The 22,753-nt window shown below is 45.1% G+C and overlaps 1 protein-coding gene across 2 annotated transcripts in view; it reads right to left on the reverse strand.

The window, feature by feature from the left end:
* Positions 1 to 308: 308 nt before the first annotated feature.
* The window catches only part of KIF5A (kinesin family member 5A), a 29,494-nt gene continuing 7,049 nt past the window's right edge, over positions 309 to 22,753 (reverse strand). The window contains exons 2-30 of one of the 2 annotated variants that reach the window (XM_019657613.1): positions 17,634 to 17,721; positions 17,466 to 17,539; positions 16,939 to 17,043; positions 16,642 to 16,690; positions 16,147 to 16,202; positions 15,818 to 15,905; positions 15,448 to 15,572; positions 14,844 to 14,948; positions 14,525 to 14,673; positions 14,266 to 14,414; positions 13,780 to 13,955; positions 12,916 to 12,984; positions 12,340 to 12,546; positions 11,869 to 12,015; positions 11,118 to 11,306; positions 10,625 to 10,742; positions 10,185 to 10,249; positions 9,966 to 10,075; positions 9,475 to 9,576; positions 8,886 to 8,946; positions 8,590 to 8,661; positions 8,333 to 8,437; positions 7,767 to 7,787; positions 5,539 to 5,755; positions 5,138 to 5,291; positions 4,747 to 4,829; positions 4,308 to 4,335; positions 3,733 to 3,847; positions 309 to 2,642 (exon numbers count right to left, since the gene is read on the reverse strand). In XM_019657613.1, coding sequence (XP_019513158.1) covers positions 3,769 to 3,847; positions 4,308 to 4,335; positions 4,747 to 4,829; positions 5,138 to 5,291; positions 5,539 to 5,755; positions 7,767 to 7,787; positions 8,333 to 8,437; positions 8,590 to 8,661; positions 8,886 to 8,946; positions 9,475 to 9,576; positions 9,966 to 10,075; positions 10,185 to 10,249; positions 10,625 to 10,742; positions 11,118 to 11,306; positions 11,869 to 12,015; positions 12,340 to 12,546; positions 12,916 to 12,984; positions 13,780 to 13,955; positions 14,266 to 14,414; positions 14,525 to 14,673; positions 14,844 to 14,948; positions 15,448 to 15,572; positions 15,818 to 15,905; positions 16,147 to 16,202; positions 16,642 to 16,690; positions 16,939 to 17,043; positions 17,466 to 17,539; positions 17,634 to 17,721 — 2,991 coding nt within the window. In that variant the 3' untranslated portion in view covers positions 309 to 2,642; positions 3,733 to 3,768. The remainder of the gene's footprint in view (positions 2,643 to 3,732; positions 3,848 to 4,307; positions 4,336 to 4,746; positions 4,830 to 5,137; positions 5,292 to 5,538; positions 5,756 to 7,766; positions 7,788 to 8,332; positions 8,438 to 8,589; positions 8,662 to 8,885; positions 8,947 to 9,474; positions 9,577 to 9,965; positions 10,076 to 10,184; positions 10,250 to 10,624; positions 10,743 to 11,117; positions 11,307 to 11,868; positions 12,016 to 12,339; positions 12,547 to 12,915; positions 12,985 to 13,779; positions 13,956 to 14,265; positions 14,415 to 14,524; positions 14,674 to 14,843; positions 14,949 to 15,447; positions 15,573 to 15,817; positions 15,906 to 16,146; positions 16,203 to 16,641; positions 16,691 to 16,938; positions 17,044 to 17,465; positions 17,540 to 17,633; positions 17,722 to 22,753) is intronic. The other variant, XM_019657614.1, reaches the window with a different exon arrangement.

Below are 22,753 nucleotides of genomic sequence, written 5' to 3' on the forward strand. Positions count from 1 at the left end.
GCTGTAGAGGGCGCAGCGTCACTGGCCCTCATATGGGATCCCAACCGGGGCCCTGCTGCTCAGAGCTGGCATCCCAAGCCAACTCTTAACCAACGCACCACTCGGCAGGCCCTATATATATTTTTTAATTAGGTAAATCTATATGTATTGACATGAATATTCCCTAGGATATATTGTCAAATGGAAAAAAAATCAAAACCTGTGTATAAATACATAGAAAAACATCTGGAAGCACATATACCACACTGTCAAATGCCATAATATGCAAGGGAAGGAGAGACTCATGAAGGAAAAGATTTACACCACCATAGAGTCATCATTGAATTTATTTTATTTTAAAGGTATCTATATACATCAAATAAATACACACTGGGGTTTGTGCAGTTTGGTTTGTCTTCCACGCTGGCATGCAACATTTTGGCAGATGTAAGTGGGCAGGCCAGGTACCCTTTGTGGTGACCCTGGCTCTCTGAAAGGGATGTGGTGGGGAGGAGAGGAATGGGGGAGCAAGATGTAGGGCGAACCTTTTGGTGAAGGCTTTGTGTGTGTGTCGGTTCTGATTTATGTAAGTGAAGTCTATTTCCCTTACATCTTGCTAAAGAGAAGGCTGCTTCCTCTGTCACCTCTCTCCTTATCTGCCCTACAAACTCACATTTTCTTATGTGTTTTAAAAGACTCATTTGGTGGCAAGATTACATAAAACCCACTGAATTTTTAAATGCCTTCCTGGCAAATATTAGCACAAGTCTACAGGTGCACAGGTATCTTCTTCCTGTCTGACTGGGTCTTTGCTATGAATTGCAAGCTTGGGACAGGGAAGTCAGATTGGACCACTTTCCTCAGAACAGTGGTTTTCAAACTACAGAACCCCTCAGGGTTTCTTAGGACTGTCTCTCCTCAGTGAATGAAGCATTGTTCACCTACTAAAGAAAATGCAATCTGCCCAGGTCTGCATCACTTTTAGTTATTTCATATATCAGGGTTCTATGTAAGATTTGTTTTGAAAATGTTTGACTATCACTGCCTTGGATTTATTTCACATCCCTCTTGTATTTTTTCCCCTGCATTTCTCCTTAATTGCTAAAGGCAGTCCAACAGCTAAAGGGAGAAGGGTCGTTTTCCTTGAAGGAGTTCTGGGTCAATGCAGTCTATATTTACTGTGAGAAACTGGCTCTCACACTGAACTTTCTTTCCTGACTTAGAAGCTAGCAGATCATTGCCCTGCTGCTGGGGGAATTCTGTTCTTCCACCCTAGATAAGACTGGATATTTGGACACCAGACTTTCTTGATTTGGACTGGCTTGTAACCTCCACTCTCCATCCTTGCCGTTACCTAGAAAACCACCTTAGCACCATGTGGAAGGAAAGGATGTCTGAAACCAAAACAGAGTCCTATCAATTACATGGGGGATGTGGAGCCTGGGGAAGGAGACCCCCTAGTTCAAGCCCTTGGGCTCCCCCACCTCTGGAAAATCTGCCCTGCCCCTTTCTTTAAAGTGCACTTACCTGATGGGGACATTATAGAAGGAACTCTTTGTCAAAAAAAAATTTTTTTAATGTAAATTGGGGAAAAGGCAGGTTCTAGCTTGAAAGGAAGGCCATCTCAAGATAGACATTTTGCCAATGAACTGGAAGTCCCCAAACCAAAAGGTGGAGATGGGAAGAACATGCAGCACAATACGGGACAGAGAAAGAGACCCAGCTCATCACTGTGGCAAAAAATACTTAGGAATTTCCCAGCCTGTTCATCCTCAAGGCCAAAGCAGCAGTCATTTGACTATGCCTGCCTATCACTACCATGGGCAGACAAGCAACCATTTGACAGACTGGTCAGGAGGATCTGCCTCCTCCAGTTTTCAAAATATTGCAAAGCAACTCTACGTTCTGGTCATGAGCTCTGGGGTCGAGAATATCAAAAGGAGTTTTGAGGAAAAAGGGAAGTGGTCCCTTGAGCAATCCATGTTCTTGGTCATCCTGGGGGAATATGAAGAGGGAGGAAAAACACAGAGGGCAGAGGTGCAGACCTGCAATCCCTCTGTTTGGGTGAGGGGTATGAATACAATTCTTCATATAATTTAGTAGTCCTTCCATTTTACCCTCCCCTGTTTTATATGTGAAAGAGGAGGGAGGAAGAGCCTATTTTTGTATCTTCTTATGATGCTAAGACATTCTTCTGTTTAAGGCTTTGTGTGTGTGTGTGTGTATGTGTATGTATGTGTGTGTGTGTTTGTGTGTGTGTGCGCGCGCGCGCACGCGTGTGCATGTGCGTGTGTGTGTGTGAAGGATCACAGCCCTCTAGCTCCCATTTTTCCTTTTATCATCTCCGTGAGTAACACCACAGTGTGAGAAACGCATATATGAGAGAAAGAAGAGACATTCGCCCTCCTCCCTATTGCCCCAAATGAGGAGGGTATATACTATGTTTAGAAATTGCTAAATACATCATTAGATACTTAGAGAGTAAGACAGAGACATAGCAGCAGCTTTTGATATATAGATACAGAGTACAAAGAGATACAGAGTAAGAGAAGAAAGACATCAAACATAGTATAGTCGAACAACAAGGGTTGGGGAGGGAGTTAGCGTCAGAGACCGCAGGTTTGCAGCATGCTGAGAGAAGAGGCCTCATTCCCTCTTAGAAACTGGGGGAGAAAGAGAAAGAGGTTGTGAGGAACCATCTGCGGCCCAGCCACTGAAAAGTAACAGGGTGGCATTTGTACAAACTTTGGTTTACAGTCCTGTTCCATTAATTCCAATAACTGGACACCACCCTCTCAGCCCCTGCTCCTCTACCCCAGATCTCCCTAACTCCTCCTTTCCCATTCCTACTCCTTCACCTCTCATGCCTTTTGGCCTGTGTGTGCTTGGCCTACTATCCCGGAAAACCCTGGGAGAGGGTGGCCTACTGTACTGGAAAACTGCTGGAGAGGGCTCAGCTCGGATGCAGCCTAGTAAAAGACTAGGCTGTGTTCTCTCATTTCTAGTTCTCCAAGGATCCAAAAGGGACCATAAAACAGGATCCCAGTGCCCAGTTTTTGGCCCTAAAGCAACCATGGCAAGAAGCCTGGTGACACTAAGAACCAGAAAAATGCCTGAGCTGCTAGGGAAGAGGACCTGGAGACACGGGTGGAGAAAGGGAAACTTAGAGGTGGGGACACAGCTGTTTTACATCTCCACTGAGCAAGATGAGAGAAGAACGCTGACGATGCTTCTGGAGAAACAAAAAGTTAGACTCCTGGGGTATTTCCTAAAGCTTATTGGTGACATACAGATATGAGGAGTATAGGATCCAGGTGCAGAAATAAATCAAGCATCTCCTTTACTAGAGCTAGGTCTTACAAAATACCTATCCACCTATAATTATTTTAGGGTGGAGGCAGAGGGAGGATTAGATGATCTCTCAGTCTCCCAATATCTACTGCATTCTGGGGTCTGAGTGGCTGGATGGACTTGCCCTTTCTCACTTCTTTTGACATGTGGCAGTGACCCCTAGTGGCAGAAAGGCAGAACTGTGGTTACTACTGTTGCAGAAGGGAAAACTAAGGGGGGGGAGGGGAGATCCAGAGGATGTGGAGCAGCGCAGACGTCGCCTCTAGGAGGGGAAAGCAGGAGTTGGGGGACAACTATGTAGTAAAAGTCTTGAGATGATAAAAAAAAGTGGGAGAAACAAATAGGCTGAGGGCAAGAAAGGAGGCAACCTGAAGCTGGTCAGAAGAAGCAGCCTGAAGCTACCTGAAAGTGCAGGTATGCAGTAGTCCATGTGGGAGATTAGCTGGCTGCCGTCTCTTGGTGGAGAGGGAAAAGCTTGGCCTGGTCTTCAGCCTCATAGCCGCATGGCAGGTCACTCCTGGAAGAAGACACCCAGCACAATCACAGCATTGTCAGCCCCGTATAAATGAAAGCATTCCTGTCATTCTGCTTTCATAGTGTTCCTGTGAGATAGTGAAGGGCAGGGAGTATTTGGGTTTTATAGGAATATAGGGGAAAGCAAGGCCAGAGAGATGGAGCTGACTTGCCCAAAGTCACACAGTTCTGAAAGGAAGGAAGGAAACCCAGGGCATCAGATGTCCGTGGCATTTCCCCCCAGCCCCCATCACTGGAATGGGGAGTAGCCACAGATGGGATTGGAGGAGGGGACATCAACTGACTGGATCTCCTGGACAACACAGTGATGGCAAGACAGATTCTCATTTCCTCCTCCTTCCCCGGAAAGGCTCCAGGGAAACTCTTAACTAGGGCATGAGGGAAATTTAATCATTGCTTCTGCTCCCACCCAGAGAACCCAAGAGCAGTGGGGATGGGTGTACCTATTGTCGTTGATATCTGTGGTGTTTCCTGAAGAGATCATCATTGAGAACACAGGATTAGAAGAAGAAAAAGGAGACTGGGTGTTAGAAACACTCTCCCCCAAGTCCCTCTCATCCTAATCCCTTACAGAGAAAGGTAACACTCTTTGGAGCTTAGCTGTTATCTGGTTCTGTGACACTCTATCTACAACAACCCCATGCTGCATCATTTTTTGCTTGAGAAAAAGCCTCCTTGACCCCTCACAAAAAAAAGAGGAGAAGGGGAAAGGAAGGTAAGGGTGGGGCAGGCATGGTAATAGGAGGAATCTACTTCTAAGAGTCCAATACCCTGAACGGATGGGCAGTGTTCAACCTGTAGGTACAGGGTCGCTTACTTGTCTTATACTTTTCAACTTGCCCTCGGGATCCCAAAGGCTGGCGACCCATCTTTTTCACTCACCATTGTCCATGTTGGCCTTCTGGTAGGAAGCCAAGGGGCCGCCAGATGATGTGGCCCCACTGCTGGTACAGGAGTTTGCAAAGCTGGATGGAGAGAGGAGATGCAGCCTCTGGCACCCACCCTCCACCATTCCAGGACCACGCATCCACACTCACCCTCAGGAATGGAGCCACACACCCCTCCCATCCCAGAGAACAGAGGACAACAAACATGGTCGTAGGCTGGGAAGGTAGATGCCTACCTTCTAATCATAGGTGTGAAGTTGAGAAAGAGTTAATGAAGCTACATGGGAACAGAATTAAGTCTCACCCAATAACTGACCCAACCTTATGCCTTCTTGGGTGCAGAGAGCCTTGAGTTGGGACTCTAGCCCATGCCCATGGTCACTCACTACATATCTGAGGTGGAGTTAGGTGCGGCCTGCAGGTACAAATTCTGGTAGTTCTGGAAGAGGCTGTTGGTATAACTGATGCACTCAGGGCTCCGGGTGCCATAGGGGTTGGTGGGTGAGGATGCTGGGTAGTGGCCAGGCCGGACGGGTTTGGCTGTGGTAAAGAAAGGAAAATGACCCTGAGGAGGCTATTTGTTACCTGGTCCCTGAGGTCATTTAGCTAGAGTTGAACTGAATAGCTTATAAGATAATTGACTTTTACATTTTTGGGGGGTGATGATGGGGTAAGGCTGGGGATGGTACAATAAGAAGCAATTGCCTAGCTGCTTAACACTTAGGAATTTGCTGAATTTCCCTAGGTGGTAACTCCACCTTGCCTACTGCCATCCACTCCCACTCACCAATCTGGGCAGAATGACCCCTCTTGCCAGAGCTCTTGTACCGAACCGCCTCCTTGATGCGGTCCACTTCCTGCTGGTACCGGCGCTTGTCTTTCATGGCACCCTCCTTGGCTTCCTTCAGTGCACCCTCCAGGGCCTTAACTCTCTCAGCCGTAGCCCTAAGTCGTTTTTCCAATTTAGGAAGCTCACAACGCAGATCTGCATTGTCACGTACCAGCTGTGGGGTGAGCCCAAGGGAAGAGGCAGAAAGAAGGGCAAGGGACCCAAGAGAGAGCCAGCAGTGGAGTATGGGGTGAAGGTGGAGAGAGAGAATAAAGAAAAATCGAGTCAGAAAAGACAGAGAGAATGCTGTTTCCTTGAAAGGTCTTATTCCCTTTACCTAATGTGCTGTTTCAGCCATTTCTTTCCTTCTTCCTGAGCAAACGGTGGTCAGGCATTAAAAAGTCACATTGTTTTCTGGGCAACAAAATGTGCCAACTCCATTGTAGCCTAGAATTCTTGTGACAGTACCCTGTCCCAGTCTCCTCCTGGCCTACACCCCCCTCCCCAGAATCTTACAGCTGTGCCAAACCAACAGCCCCAGGGCAACCATGGAGATGAGGCACCCCCTTACCCAGAGATGGCTTTATGGGCATGCACAGGGCGGGGCAGCAAGACCATAGCAGCAGTTTGGAGGGTGGATATGGCATTGAGTGTAGATGAGGTATAGTGCAGAGCAGGAGCAGAAGCTGGAATACAGGAGCCCCCACCTCACCCCCTACCCCCACACGTACACACGATGCCACATAGGAAGGAAAGAAAATGTTTGAGGTTCACAAACATTTGTGCTTATTACCTTTACAGTCAAGGACTTCCTGGGCTATCCCTCCCCCATTTAAGTTAAACTACAGTGTGGTAGCAACCACCTTACAGCCAGAAAAGACCTCCTGATCTTTTTTACAGGGTCTCACACCTGACTGGAGGCGCTACAGATTGCCAAAAGTGCCAGCCTTGGAAGATATCAGGGAAATCAGTGTAGCTGGGAACACTGGGAGAAACGGCAGAGCTAGAAACACTTCTGTGACCCTTTAACTTTGGATAATTTGCAGATTATAAAGAGTGTTTTGCTGTGACAATAGCTTAGCTTAATTAGTAATGGGGCTGTAGTTGTGGCTATTTATGTTTCTGTTAAAGCAGAAGTTTCTAGATCTCTCTCATTTTCCTTTCTAGACTCAGGTCTGCTGAGGTAGGAAATTTTGAGGAGTCCTCTGTCCCATAAGTGAGTAGTTTCTGGGCTTTGGGAGGTTTCAATTGGGGTAGTCTGTGGTTTACTGACATTCTACAACATGGATGAACCTGGAGGACATTATGCTAAGTGAAATAAACCGGTCACCAAAGGACAAATACTATATGATTCCACTTATATGAGGTACTTAGAACAGTCAAAATCATAAAGACAGAAAGTAGAATGGTGGGTGCCAGGGGATGGGAGTAGGGGGGAATGAGGAGTTATTGTTTAATGGATCTAAGAGTTTCAGTTCTACAAAATGAAAAGAGTTATGGGGATGGATGGTGGTGAACACTGCACAACACTGTAATGCATTTAATACCACTGAACTGTACACTTAAAATGATTATGGTGGCAAATTTTATGTTATGTGTATTTTCCCACAATAAAAAAATTGGGGGAAAAGCAACATAATATGCATTTAGATGAAGGAAAATGGACACACAGAGATGAAAAAGAATGGCAAAACTGATTACAAATGTTTCTTCCATGTCTTTTAACTTTTCTATAATGTTTTACACTGTTTTATAATAAGCAAAGGGAAAGAGATGGCAGTAAAGCCCTCTGCAGGTCCAAATGAAACAAATAAACTCTGCAGACTATCACTGGGACACACAGTTCTCGGATTATTTTCATTATTAAAAAAAGAAAGAAAGAAAGAAAAGAAAGAAAAAAACTGTACTGAGTATTTACTATATATGCTGGGCAGTGCACTGGGAGAAAAAGAAGTTTAGGCTCCAGTTTAGTGAGAACATGAGTTTAGTAAGAACATGGAATTTTAAGGTGGATTTGAAAGGAAGGGAATGAAGTATAGGTTAAGGTTTATTTTCTGATTTAGTTAAAAGACTCGTTGACAGATTGTTGCACCTGTTTTCCAGGCTCAGCTATTTGGCTCTGTCTGTACCAAACATTTCCTGTCCGGACTCCTTTGGATTGCCCCTTCTACCTCCCTGCCCCATACCTTTGAAACCCAGTCATCCACCTAAGGAGCCGCAGCAGCAAGGAGGGCGACAGAGAGGCAGCAACTTAATACCCAGGAGTTTTGCTTGGCCCCGACCAGGGGCTGGTTGGGCAATCTAAAGGACATCACTGAATTCGCCTGCATGCCTGCCCCAGGCCTAGGCAGATGGAGTTCTCTCTATGAGAGAAAGAGAAAGCCCGGCTTCCCTGGCTTCTTCTTGTCTCACTGCTTTCTATCTCTGGCTAAAGTCTAAGCAATATCCCTCATGTATCGTTACAGCCCCATGCCTCTGAAACCTTTATCAGTTTTAACCTCTCCCTCCAACAGCATAGGCCTGAGGATTCCACTTTGAGCAGAGGCAGGTTGGGAGCTTTGAGAAGGGAAAACAGGCAGGGTACAAAGTACAAGGTACAAGTAGAACCAAGTATGGTATAAAGTAGGGATTAGTGGGAAAAACTTAAGGAAAGCATGAAAGTAGATTTTCCTAAATCCAAGGGGCCTCTGAGGATTTGGTATCCTAGGCACCTGGCCTCAAGATTCTCTTCCCCTTCTGCCCCCACTCTTACCTGTTTGTGAACCTTTGTAAGCTGTTCCAGGTTGTTCTCAAGAAAGGAAATCTTCTGCTTTTGGGAGTGAATCCCCCCACTGTCCTCGGGCTCCATCTCTGCACTCTGATTAAAGACAGAGGGAAAGATGTGGCTGTCCTGACAGGTCTCATCCAGACCAGGCTAAGCCAGCCCCACAGGAGGCCAGGAGCTGGAGGAACCTGAGAACAGGAGGAGAAGGTGGGGCTGGGAAGAGCCTGAGCAAGGGTGGCACTCACTTTCTTGACTCGAGTCGTGACGTCTTGAACGAACAGCTTGCGAAGGTTGTGGAGGGTCTGGAGTTCCCGGGCCTGGAAAGAATGATGAAAGACTGAGGTAGCCAAATACCAGGTCGACCTTCTCACTTGGAAATTACTGTAAACTTCAGTCTATCTAGTCAACTGAGTCACTCATTCTTTTTGGAAAAGATGCATTCTGATTATATATGCCATGGACTGACTTTGCAGAGGGCAGAAGGAATGGGGTTAGGAAGAAATCAGGGGGAAGAGATTCAGCACAGGTGGAAACTACTCACAACTGTCTCCTCCAGACCCTTGAGGTCCTGCTTGGACTGCTCATGTCGCTCGTACAGAAATCTGGAGGAAGAAGAAAATAGAAGAATCTCTCAGGACTCTCCTTCCACTCTCCTCCAATCCTTTTATATATGTATTTTTTTATTACTTGTACAAGTTACCCATCTTCACTGTGCAGGAATTAGAAAATGAAAAAAAAAAAAAAAAGGTAAACAAGTTTCATAAAAAGCGCACATTTCTACTACTTACAGATCAAACCACTGTTAATCCTGGTATCCATCTTTCCAGATTCTTTTTTCTATACATGTACATCCCATATTCATTTTATGGGCTCATACCACTCCCACTGTTTTGTAACATGAGTTTTACACTCAACAGAATATCACCAACATCTTTCCATGTCAGCGAATATTCAACAGAGTTCCTTTCTGAAAGTCTCCTGTTTTTTTCCTTCCCCACCCCATCAAATTATTCTTTTGAGGCATTGCTTCCTATGGTCACCATATTCACATCTACACTGCATCCCGCCTCTGCAGGTGTAGCAGTCTCAGCCTATGTGGGGGCAGCTCTGTGGGCGGACCCGTCACTCACGTCAGCTCCTGGAGTTTGGTGCTCTTCTCATGTTCTTCATTTTTCAGCTTCTCATAGTCAGCCTGAAGCTTCTCTAGCTCTAACTGGAGTTTCTGATTCAGGCTGCAGATGGCAAGGAGGTATTGGAGAGGACAAAAGGATGTGAATGACAGGGGAAGGGAAGACCAGCTCCTCGGGCATTTTCCCTCTTGTACAAGTGAGTATAATTAGAATGGATTCTTCTACCTTCAGATGTCACAGGCAGACTCAAGTCACTGCTTCCATGACAGAGTAAGGAACCCTGAACTATCTAGTCAGAAGAGCTTCAAGGATTGGGACTAGTTCCTAATCCTTGTACGTCCTGGACTTGGGCTGCAAAGTCGTGTCATTATTGGGGGAATGATACATGGAAGTTAAAGATCTGGATCCTGGACCAAGAGGGAGGATTTGAGTGGGCATAGCAAAGGTGAGAGGACCAGGTGGAGACCGGAGCCACCCTCGGGAACTCTTACTCTTTGAGCTCATCGATAGTTTTCTGCTTCTCGTTGATCTCATCCCGGAGCCGGGCCAGCTGCCTGTGATGGGCCTCCCGGTGACTCTCCATCTGCAGCTCCAGGGCCTTCTGCAAACCACGCCATCCCAAGTTCAAAGCTGGACTCCTCAACACCAGCTTGGTGAGGGCCAGCACAGCCCTACCAGGCCCGGGTCATCCCCACAGCTTCCCCACTTGCCTTCACTTCGTCTGCATCCTGTGTGTCTGGCTCCTTGTCCTTCAGGGCCACTTCATGCACAGTTTCTGAGGGAAAGAGGGGAAGACAGCTTACATCACACCTACCTCACCCAGGAAGAACTTCACATTGTGACCGGAGCTCCAGGCAGGGCAGGAGACATCTACCCAGAATGGGCCCACAGGGATGTTCTTCCGGGTTAGGACAGCCCAATTTGATATAGCAGGGACAGAGGACAATGGAGGGTTTATGGTTCGTGTACAATAAGCTACATGCAAAAGCTTGCTAAGTAGCATGCAAGTTGGTCCCCATGATTTCAGTCTCATGCTCTGGGCGAGTGTGCTGTCTGGTGGTTTCTTTTGATGTTTGTCACTTTCCCTCCCTGCCTCCTCTGGGATCTCAGATCCCAGGATGGGTGGGTTGGAGTTTTAAGAGGGCCTCACCCTGGGCCTGGAGCTTAGCCAGCTCATCACTCAGGGAGTCATAGGACTCTTCCAGGTGCCGCTTCTTTAGCTCCACACTCTGCATGTATTCCGTAAGTGAGCGGATCTTGGCCTCATGCTGGTGGGGGAAGGGTTGGTGAGAGGAAGAAGATGATGGAGCAAAGGATACCACTCCGGGCAGTGCAGACATCTGTAAACTCCAGCTCTCCTCCCAAACCCTCCCCTCCTCTATGCCTTCTGTGAGGATGCAGGGTTGGGGCCAGTCCTCTGGAGACCTTTCCTTTAGACCCCATCAGCTCAGAGGCCAGTGTCCTCCTTGAACTTTCACTTTTCTGGTCCGGACACTCCCCTGCTACCTCAAGCTCTTCTGTCTTTGACTTCAGTTGACCTTAGGACCTGGACATAAACTTGGTGCTAGGAGTTTTACCCCATAACCAGAGAGTCACCCTCTTTCTCCCACAGAACGAAAAAGCTCTCAACCTCCAGCACTCACCTGGGAGATGAGGAGCTGGCAGGATGAGAGCTCCCGCCCAGTCACTTCCATCTTGCGATGACATTCAACCTGGAGGTTCTCCAGCTGCCGACACCGCTTGACCACAGACTTGACCTCCGATTTGATTTTGCTGATGTAGAGTCGGGCCACAGTGAACTCCTCCTCAATGGCCCCACTGATCTCCACCGGCTATGGGTGGCAACGGAGGGAAGAGGTGCTCTGCTGAAAGCTTTTATCCATTCTCTTCCACCCTGTCTATCCCTGCACATACTCACATACACAGGGACTCAGGTGAGACAGGTATTCTCCCAACAACTTTTAGCAGCTCTCTGTCACTTGGCATTTCACACTAAACCCCTCTATCTGCCCTTAAAGATTCAATTCCGACAGTCACCCTCTTCCATCTTATAAAGCAATATGATTTTCTTTTGCAGTCAAATTGTTCTGCTTGATCACCCAAATGGGTCATTGTCACTGCACAGATTTGCATATATCATTCTAACTCTGTGCTCCCATCTCTAAATCCTGCTATGAGTGTATCTCCACTGCTTCTTTATTCAGCACACTTTAGGTATATTTTCAGTTGAGTCTATGCAAACCTCTATTGTTTTCCTGAGTCCACTTTGAGGGCATGTTTCCTAAATCTTTGGCCCGCCTTTCTTGAGAGCCTGGAGTATCCCACCTTGCATCTCCCACCAGTGCCCAGAACAGGAATGACCTGAACATGATGGCTGCCTCTTTCTCTACTCACCAGCTTAATCTCCCCGTTGCCCACGATGACACTGAACTCACTCAGGTCTTTCATCAGCCCGTTCAGCACTTCAGCAATTCGTTTTCGCTGGTGTCCACTGACCTCCTGTAGCCGCTGCAACTCAGACTCCAGGGACAGCATGCTGGCCTGGGGACAGACAGCCCCTCAGGTCATCCCATTGTCATCTTCCTGCTCACCTCCCCAGACCAGGCAGAGGCCTCTCCCTTCAGGTATGACCCTGATGGCTGCTGTGGCTGCTACAAATAGAACACAGGCCCTGCAAAAGGGTCTGGAATAGAGAGGCGTCAGCAGGGCAAAGTGCAGTGAGCGGGTCGGGGAGGGTCTCACAACACATTGAACAGCAGTGCAAAGGTACAAACACGATGCAGCCCTGGAAGGAAGCAGAGGTCCCTTTGGACATGGAAGATGTTCTGAGGCCAGAGAGCTCTTGGACCCCAGTCAGCCACTTACCACCTTCTGAGATAGCTCATCTACCAGAAGCTGGTTCTGCTGGCTCTTTTCCTCCACCTCCTGGGACTTCTGGTCGTAGTTCACAGCCAACTCCTCCAGAGCCTGTAGTACTTCCTTCACCTCATCCTTAGCGGCATCGTTCTCTGACTGCAGGTGGCTCAGCTCCTGCTGGACCTTCTCATTGTCTCCTCGAGTGGACATCAGCAGCTTCAAGGGAGAGGCAAGGCATGTGAGGCAGTTTGCTGCTACTGACCACTTCTGTGGCCCCTTGCTCTGGGGACGCTGAACCCCCCACCCAGGCATAGCTCTAGGAGTGAGGCAAGGGCCAAAATGAGAATCAAGAGGAAGTGTGCTTTAATGCTTCTTAGAAACAGAGCAATAGAATGAAGAAGCACTTAGATGCCCAAATCTGTGCTTTAAGCAGAGCCCCAGTGAAGTCCCCAGACTTCTATAGTTTGGAGGGTGACTAGCCCTAGCAGAATGCCCCTTCTTCCGATTGTAAAAAGATCTTTTTTATGCCTTCCAGGGATGAACACACACCCGTCTCCTCTCATGTCTTGCCCTCCTCCCCATTACCTCTTCCTGGTCCAGCATTTGCTGCTTGAGCTTCTCTATGAGCTGGCTCTGCTGGTTGATCTCATCATCCTGTTGGAGGCAAGAGGGAAAGACAGAGTGAAGGGAAGCTAGTCCTTCTGGTTTAGTCTTACGGGGTTGAGGGAGAGGTAGGAGTCTGATAAAATCCAGATAGCTTAGGCTTTGTGTTAAAAACTCCATATCTTAAAAAAAAAAGTCTTTTCCTCAGCTTCTTTCCTCAACTCTTGTCCTCACTTTTAAATTCCTTACTTCCTGGAACTTGGTATAACATTGACAATATACAGAAAAGCCATAAAATGTTCATATCCTTTAACGTAGAAATCCCACTCTAGCACTCCATTCTAACCAAATCATTCAAAAGCAAAATCTTATGCACAAGAGGCAAAGTTAGTCATTTCAGACTTGTTTATAAGAGCAAAAACAAACAAACAGAACAAAAAAAAAAAACACCTAGAAGCCCTGTAATAAGTGAACGGTTAAATATACTCTGATAAATGGACTGCCAGGCAGCCATTTTTAAATACTTTTATGAAGCATTGTCAACAAAGTAGGAAATTGTTCATTATATAATACTAAATGAAAAAAGTTGGATGTAAAGTTATATATACAGTATATCGCAATTGCATGGTATATGCACAGAGAAAAGCAAAATGTTAAGTGTTATTTTTGAATGGTGGGATGATGGATGATTTTAACTTCCTTCTATGTATCTTTATTTATCTTCCACATTTTCAATAATGAACATGTATCCCTTTTAAATAAAAAAAGTCCGTATAAACTAATTTTTAAATCCCTCACTTCTCATCCCACGGGGCTCACCCTTGTGCCCTGCCTGACTGTCCTCACCTTGTCATCAAGCTGCTTGTAGAGGCGCCGGATCTCCTCCTCGTATTTCTGCCGCTCCTCGGGTGCGATGCGCACCACGATGGAGGAGTTGTCGTTCACAGGTGTCTCCTCGCACAGCTCGGCCCCCAGAGTTGCATCCTCCTCGGCCAGGCGTTCCGTCTCAGGCACATTCTCTCCTGGCAAAGGGGCAGAACAAGGTGAGGGATGGGAGAAGAGAAAGCTACATTCACGAGTCCTTCCTCCCTCCTCAATGCCAAGACCTCCAGGCCTCCTCTTTGCTATGTGGATCTTTATGGGGGAGGAGGGGGGATATGGTTTCAGCCCCTATCCCTTTCCCTCATGACGGTTCTACTGCACCCCTCCCAAAATACAGCCCTCTTTGAAGATCAGCCTTCCCTTAGCACCTCTCCAGACAGGGCCCTCTCTGGCTCCCTAAGCCTCCTCCTCTTCCCACTGCCTTTCCTGTTCACAGGTCCCCTCGCTAACCATTGCGCCAGCGGCTCAACTCAGCCTCCAGCTTTGCAATTGTCTCCTTCTGAGTCTTTGTCTTCTCCTTCTCCTTCTCGTATTTCTTCTTCCACTGCTCAGCAGTCAACTCCAGATTCACTGATGCTGTGTTCTTAATGGTCTTTGCCCTGAGTGAGGAGAAGGGAACAAAGAGACGAGACCTCCATTAAGGCTCATGTGATGCTGAGGGGAGAAAGCAGCAGGGGTTGGGCAGGGAGCTGGGGACCCTGCCACTGACCGCTGCCCAAACATCAGGGTGGACTTGGTCTCCGCATCATTGTAGCTGGACGGTGAGCAGCAGATGAACATAGTTGTCCGGCAGTTCCCTCCCAGAGAGTCCTGGAGAATCCGTGTCATTTTGCTGTCACGATATGGAACATAGCTTTTCTGGAGGAGGAAGGAGATGTGAATCAGAAAAATAAGGGGAATCAGAAAGAACAGTGGTGCTGACTAGAGACTGGCAATCCATGAATAGGGGCATGGTGAAATTGCAGCATTAGGAGAAGGTGGGAGATGGGGTGGAACTTGAGGGGTAGGGGGACCTAAGGAACGCTCACAGTGCCCTCAGCCAGCGCAGAGATCACGTTCCCCAGGGCTGACAGTGACTTGTTGATATTCTTTGCCTCGTCCAGCACAGCTCCCTCTGCTCCAGTCTTGCTGACCTACCAGGGCATTAAGGGACGAGTATGTCATGAGCTGCTGCAAAGGAAGAGGGCTCTCACCACCTTCTCTTCAAGTAGTAGGGCTCAGGCCAAGGAGGGGAGGGGACAGGGAAAGAGGACAAAGAAGGCCCTTCCTCTGTTCCCCTAAACTCCCTTGCCAAAGGCCTCCCACTCTGGCCCACATATTACACATATTATGTGATCCCATTTATATGAAATGTCCAGAAAAGGCAATTCCACGGACAGAAAGTAGATTAGTGGCTGCCAGGGAATAAAGAAGGGGACAATAGGGATTAACTGTTAATAGGTGATGAAAATTAGTGGTGATGGTTTCACAACCTTGAAAACATCCTAAAAACCACTGAATTGTACACTTTTAAATGGCAAACTTTATGGAATATGAATTATGTCTCAATAAAAAGTTACTTTGATTTAAAAAAAGGCCACCCTCCCCCAAGGCTTCCTTCTCTCCCCATCCCACTACCACAAGACCCCCAACCTTCTCGCTCCCAGCCAGGTCCACCAGATACAGCTTCCCACTGAGCTTCTGCTCAGTCTCCATGTTCTCCTGCTTGATGTTGATGAGAAAGATGCTGTGACTGCGAGAGCTGTGTTCATTCATGTCTGAGGGAAGAAGGGAGAAACAGTCCTGGTACCAACCCCAGAAGACTGAAGCCCTAAGTCGCTGACCACTGCCCCCACCCACCAAAAAAGAAGGTGCTGCCAGGACTAGCCAGGGCACTATATCTCCCAGGTCACACAAACAGAGCCCCTCCTCCTCTGGAGGACAGTCTTCTCTTGCTCTCTTTCAAGTCCCTCAGCCCCCAAAAACACAAAGGAGAAGTGGACCCCGTTATTTCTTCACTCACTGGTGACAGCCACATGACGATTCGATTTCCCCTCGTCAATCACATCTAAAATCTCCTCTGGGCTGGACACAAAGCGTTCAGTACAACCCTGCAGAGGGTAGGACAGTGACCCATAAACTTTGGTCTGCAAATTAAATTACCTGCACACTGACAAAATGACCTTTTCAGACAGTGTCCTTCCAACTCTCCAGACTCTCCCCAGCCCTTTGGCACATCTCACCCCTCCAGGAGATCCACCCTCTGATTTCTGGGTCACTGGTCTATCCTTCTCCCACACCCACATTTGCAATACACTGGCCCCATCTGGGTGCCCCCATCCCCACTCTCACCTTGACAAATGGCACCCGGTTCTTGTCCTCGTGCACAGACAGATTTGTCTTGGTCACTGAATCAAGACAATACAGGATAAGCAAGGCCACCACTTCCATCCCCATCCCCCCCACCTCCCACTCCCCACACCATGTAGTCCGTTCAGATGGTGGTTTCTTCTACGTGCAAAAGGGAGGGAGACTCCCCTGTGAAGCCTAAACTTCCTGCATATGCTAAAGACTCAGTGTGTCCTCCTGCAGGATTCTAGCCCCAGGGGTCCAGCTTGTCTCAGGCTGTTTATATGTAGGCCTGGGCATCTAAGCTCCTCCTCTGACCCTTTCAGTTTTGGGAAATCTTGGTAAGTGGAGGCAAGGGACACAAGTATGTGTGTGTGTGCCATTGTATGCCCTCTGCATCTCTTGCCAAACAGTCCCTAACCCCAAGAACAGTGTAATCTTTCTTTTTCTTGCCCTCCTCACACCCACACCCACCCACTGGGGTTAAATACCACTCACCATCCAGAAGGTCACGAATTTTGTCCAGGTAAATCTCAAAGTAAGAAACCTGGTTAGGGAGGAAGGAGGAGTATGAAGTGAAGAGGACCTATCTTAAGGAATCTTAAGCTAATGTGACCTCCTCCAACAAGGGTAGTGGGAGGAAAAGAGCAGAAGAGACTATCTTGGGGGAGAAGAAGAACTGAAGTAACTAGAGGAGGAGAATAAGGTGGGGCACCCAGGATCTCAGTGGGCTCAGACTAGATCTTCTCCTCCCAGTCCCTATCTGAGAATGCCCAGTGGTCATGCCCTGATCACCTTGATGTGGAACTCAAGGTTCTCATCCATGGAGTAGATGTGGTTGAAGATGTCTCGGGCAATTCGAGGAATGATTCCCATCAGCTGGGGGTCATGCAGCTTTCCCTGGGGAGTAAGGGTATTCCAGAATGAGGCTGGAGCTCAGGAAGAATGAGACAACTCAGAGGTGTGCAGACGAACACAAAGGTAAGAGTTGATAGGAACCATCCTAAGTCAGGAGATGGTCACTGCCATGTCTACCTTTTAGTAGAAAGAGGAGAACACTGAACAGCCCTTTGGCCTTTCATTGATGCTGCTTTTCTGGGTCAAAATAAGAAAACTGGAGTAGTGGAAAGGAGAGTAAACTGCAGCAGGCTGAAGGGATTCCATTGAATTTCTACCAGAACACTGCCCGTCGGTTCATCCTCTGGACCCAGCTACCTCCAGACCAGGCAGCCCTTGATTCCTGGCTCTTCCCTCACTGAGATTCCTTGGCTTCCCATTAACACTCCCAGCTCCTCACCCTCCACGTAAGTCAGAAGCCTCACCTCCATAGTATGTGTTTTCCCTGAGGATGTCTGTCCGTAAGCAAATATGGTGCCATTGTAGCCAGCAAGGACATCTGGAAAAGATGTTCGAGAAAAGAGCACTGGTGGAGAGAAGTGGGATAGAGAATAGGGAGCCTAAAAAAATACATTCTAAAAATATATCCTTACCTTTGACAATCTGCATGGCACATGCATGATAAACTTGCTCCTGAGTCGTGTTTGGGGGGAATACACGATCAAAGACATATGGCTTCCCCTGGAGTGGAAATAAAAGATGGCAGACATCAGCAGGCAGAGTGTGAGGGAGAAGAAATACTGAAGCCTCTTCCATTAGCCTGAGAAGACACTCGGTATTCAACCATCCATATGCATGGACAATTATGGGGATGAGAGAAACCAGAGAGAGAAACAAAATTTAGTATTGACACCAAGAGTTGTGTCATGTGTTAGAGAGTGTCATTGAGGAGTGTCACAAAGTGAGACTATGTGAGGGGGTCTCAGTCTGGGTGTGGTGATTTAGTGCCCCACCGCCCCAGACCTCCCACTCGGGGAAACCAAATGGGAAAAGACAACAGGAGCACAGGTTACAGGATTATTCATTAACATTAAAAATCTACCCCTAGTTTAAAAATATCTTCCTCAGTAACCCATATGTGTTGGTATGGAAAGACCTCAAGATGTATTAAGTGAAAAATAAAAAGTTAGAGACCTATATATAGTATGTTTCCTATTGTGTAATGAAATGTGTACAAGTATATGTGTGTGTGTTGAGCTGTTGTGAAAACATTAACACAAACTCCCTTTAGAAAGAAATACATGAAATTGGAAATATGAGTCTCCCTTTAAGGAATCAGCTTTAAGTAAAGAGAAACTGTAAAGCAAATCACTCAGACCTACAAGTACTTTGCTTAATTCAGGTAATACGTTATAAATCATGTGTGCTGATAAGAATGCTAAAGATACAAAATATTTATCGGGTTTTCGGAAAAATCTTGACGCATTTTTGCAACGAAAAATATAGAAAAAATATGTCATGACTTTTCCAACAATCCTATACAAGGCAGGGAACCAAACAAAGAAAATATTTGATATCTAATCATATTAAAGGGAAGATCTCTGGTAAGATTAAATGAGGCTATGCTTATTTTCCATCATGTGACAAATTTCTCAGTCCTATTTTCCTGCCATTCAGTATAAAGAGACTTTGACTTAGTAGTCAAATTGTTTTACTACAAAGCCCACCTTTATCCAACTGAAAATGTAAACCTCTATTAGTTCTATGGACGCTGGAGTTTGGGAGACAAGTTTTAACTAATTAAGGAAGGACATAAAACTTGGCTAGAGCTGGAGATGTGGCTCCAGGTATAGTTATAATATTGCATCAATTTATACAGAACTTTTTTCCAGAAAGAATTGCACAAAAGTATGAAGTTACTTTAGGGAGAGAAACTAAAAGAGGAGGCTTTCATTTTCCATTTTGTATCGTAGGTTGTTGACATTTTTAAACCATGTATAAGCATTATAATTTCTATTTTTTAATGTCAAAGAGAGTCAGACAATAGTGCATCATTCTGTTTGCTTCTTTTTACTTCTTGCATAAAGAAAAACTAATAAATAATATTTTTAAAAATATTGATAAGGCTTGCAAAATCTGGCTTGTTATAAAAATCTACCTGAAATGTTTATCTGATGAAAGCCTCTGAAATCCAAAAAACAGAATCCATCAAGAGAAAGGCATTGTGAAGGCACTCTTTCCAACGAAGGGAATACTGTAAACTAATAGCGCCTTTCTGGAGAACAATTAAATATTTAAACATCCATACTGTTTGTACTCTGTACCAACAATACCAGTGCCTGGAATTCATTTTACACTTGCTTAAGCACTTAAAGATGTTCACTGCAACAGTGTATATTAAAGAGAACTAGAAACAAATCAAACATCCACCAAAAAGACGTTGGTTATGATACCTCCATATTCTAACCCCATTAAAATAATCCAGGTTAGTTTACATATACTGACATGTCCAAGATCAATTGCTAAGTGAAAAAATTAAAAAAAAAATACAATGTATATAACGCGATTACATTTTTAAAAAGGTATATGGATAGAATAGCCTCAGAAAAAAGATATGGAAGACTACACACAGAGCTGCTTACTGTGGTTATCACTGGAGAGCTGAATGACAGGAACTTATACTTACTACATTTTTTTCTGTGATATTTAAATGTTACAGTGGAAACATATTGCTTTTAAATTTAAATATAAAATATTACAGATGATGTTATAAAAATATGTAATGACATGACAAGGTAAGCAAGAAATACTGTTAAGCAAAAATGTGGTTTTTAAAATAGTATGTAGTGTAAAAAAAGTATATAAAGGGTGATTCCATTTCTTTAAAAATAATGTGCATATATATATATATATATATATATATATACTTTGCATAGAAAAACACATTAATAGGCTATTCTTAGTGAGATTTTGGATTTAGATTTAAAACTTTTCTAAAATAAAAATACAATTCTTAAATAAGAAAATTTTAGGTTTTTAAAACAAAGATATTAATATTCTTATGACATAAAGAACTCTTATAAATTAGTAACAAAAAGACAAAAACTAACCAGAAAAAAGAGCTAGGCACTAACAACAGAAAAAGAAACACAAATGTTCAATGAACATAAAGATGTTCAACATTTTTGAAAAAAGGGAAATTAAAAGAGTAACATCATTTTTCACCTATCAAATTGGAAAATACAACTGAATTATAATAGCTAGTGTAGCTGAAGGTTAAGGAACAATATTGGCCTTGAAATGAGCACCCTCATACTTTTCTGGTAAGACAGTACACCTATATAACTTTTATGGGTACAATTCAGAAATACAGAATTAAAAGTCTTGAATTGTACATATTCATTGGCCTAGATATATTTGTAGCCCTAGATATGTATAAATATTTAGCCCCAAGAATGTTTAGTATCACACTGCTTATAATAACAAGAAACTGAAAACCACTCAAAGGGGTAACATTTAGGATACTGGTTTATGTAAGGAATTGATTACATTATAGCATGAGCATATAGTCTTTGCTGCTATTTAAAATGTTGTTATAATAGAATATCAATAAATCTCAAAAACGTGTTGAGTGAAAGAACTCAAACATAAAGAACACACACTGTATTATTCCCTTAATATGAAGTTCAACAATAGATAAAACTTGCTCTGCCTGTAAACGGCCAGAGGTGACCTCTGAAAATGGTTCACTATTCAATTGAACCAGAAAACTCTGCAAAATCATGCAAATCAAGAGGTTCAAATCTTTGTCTTTACTTTAAGAATACTGGTGAAACTGCCCAGGCCATCAGGGGTATGCATATCTGAAATGTTAATGAGTATCTAAAAAATGTCACGTTACAAAAGCAATGTGCGCCATTCCATCGTTACAATGGTGGAGGTGGGAGATGTGCCCAAGGCCAAACAGTGGGGTTGGATGCGGGATTGGTGGCCCAAAGGGAGTGCTGAATTTTTGCTGGACAGGCTTAAAAATAAAGAAAGTAATGCTGAACTTAAAGGTTTAAATGTAGACTCTCTGGCCACTGAGCACATCCAAGTGAATAAAGCTCCCAAGATGTGGTACAGAACTTACAGAGCTCATGGGCAGGTTAACTCAGAGATGAGCTTTCCCTGCCACACTGAGATGATCTTTACTGAAAAAGAGCAAATTGTTCCTAAACCAGAAGAGGACGTTACACAGAAGAAAAAGATATCCCAGAAGAAACAGAAGAAACAAAAACTTATAGCCCGGGAATAAATTCATCATCAAATAAATGCTAATAAAAGTAAAAGAAAAAATGAATTTACAAAACCTATCAGCAGTGATAGAAGTCAACACAACAGTTGCCTAGGGGTGATACTGACAGGAAAGAGGTATAAGGGAGCTTTTTAGGGGTGATAGAAATGCTCTAGATCTCAGTCTGGGTAATGGTTACATGAGTGTCAAAATATGTTAAAAGTCATCGAGCTGGGGCCGGCCGAGTGGCGCGATGGTTAAGATCTGGCTTGGGACGCCGGAGGGCCCCGGTTCGGATCCCACATATGAGGGCCAGTGACACTGCCCTCTACAGCTAAGATGCTCAACCTGGAGCTGGGCGGCTGTGAGTCGCAGGCGTAGGCTGCAGCCCCTGTAGCAGTGGGTTGCCATGGGCTACCGTATGTAGCCAGCAGCCAGTGTGAGCGGCCAGCAGCCTCAGTGAGCTGCCGTCCAGAAGCCGGCGACTGATCTGCCTCGCCCGGGAAGAGCGCAATGATGGTGCCAACTTGGGCTAGTGAGGCAACGTCCTCCACAACTAGACTGAAGAACAAAACGACAGCAACTTGTTTGTTCTCCTTCCCCCAATTCCCCAGCACTGTTCCCATCCCCGCAATTCCCCAATAAAAATCTTTAAAAAAAAAAAGTCATCGAGCTGTTTGTATAAGATTTGTGCACTCACTGTATATAAATTTAACTCAATAAGTGCTACAATGAAATATAATGTCATAAAATAATTACTCTTAAAATATGAGTTGATGGGGGTGACCGGTTAGCTCAGTTGGTTAGAGCATAGTGCTTATAACACCAAGATTGCCGGTTTGATCCTCGCATAGGCCGCTGTGAGCTGTGCCCTCCTTAAAAAAGAGTAAATTATGCCATTGTAGCATGAAAACAATGTGTAACCAATGACCACGGCTGTTCCCCAATAAAATCAAAACAAAAAAAATATATGAGTTGATGCACAACCTCACTGTTAATAAGAGAAATGCATATTAAGACAAAGAAATACCATTGTAACCTATCAAAGTGGACAAAATAAGAGTTGGACAATGCACTGCATTGGTGAGGGCATATATAAATTGGAGCCAACTCTATGAAAGGCAGTTTGGAATTAGCTCTTAAATTTTTAAGTGCATATACCTATGACTTCTACTTCTAAAAATTTATCCTAAAGACATACTGTACATATAAAAGAAAACATATATACAAAGTCATCTAAACATATATACAAGGTTGTCGTAATCAATAGCAAATGATTACAACAACCCTAAATGTCCATGAATAGGGGCCTGGTTAAATAAAGTATGGCATATTATACAGTTGCAAAAAAAAATGAGATAGGGCCGGCCGAGTGGCGCGATGGTTGAGAGCTGGCTTGGGACACCAGAGGGCCCCGGTTTGGATCCCACATATGAGGGCCAGTGACACTGCCCTCTACAGCTAAGATGCTGAACAACAGCTCAACCTGGAGCTGGG

Source organism: Hipposideros armiger, unplaced genomic scaffold (genome assembly GCF_001890085.2).
Source record: "Hipposideros armiger isolate ML-2016 unplaced genomic scaffold, ASM189008v1 scaffold_277, whole genome shotgun sequence".
NCBI lineage: Eukaryota > Metazoa > Chordata > Mammalia > Chiroptera > Hipposideridae > Hipposideros > Hipposideros armiger.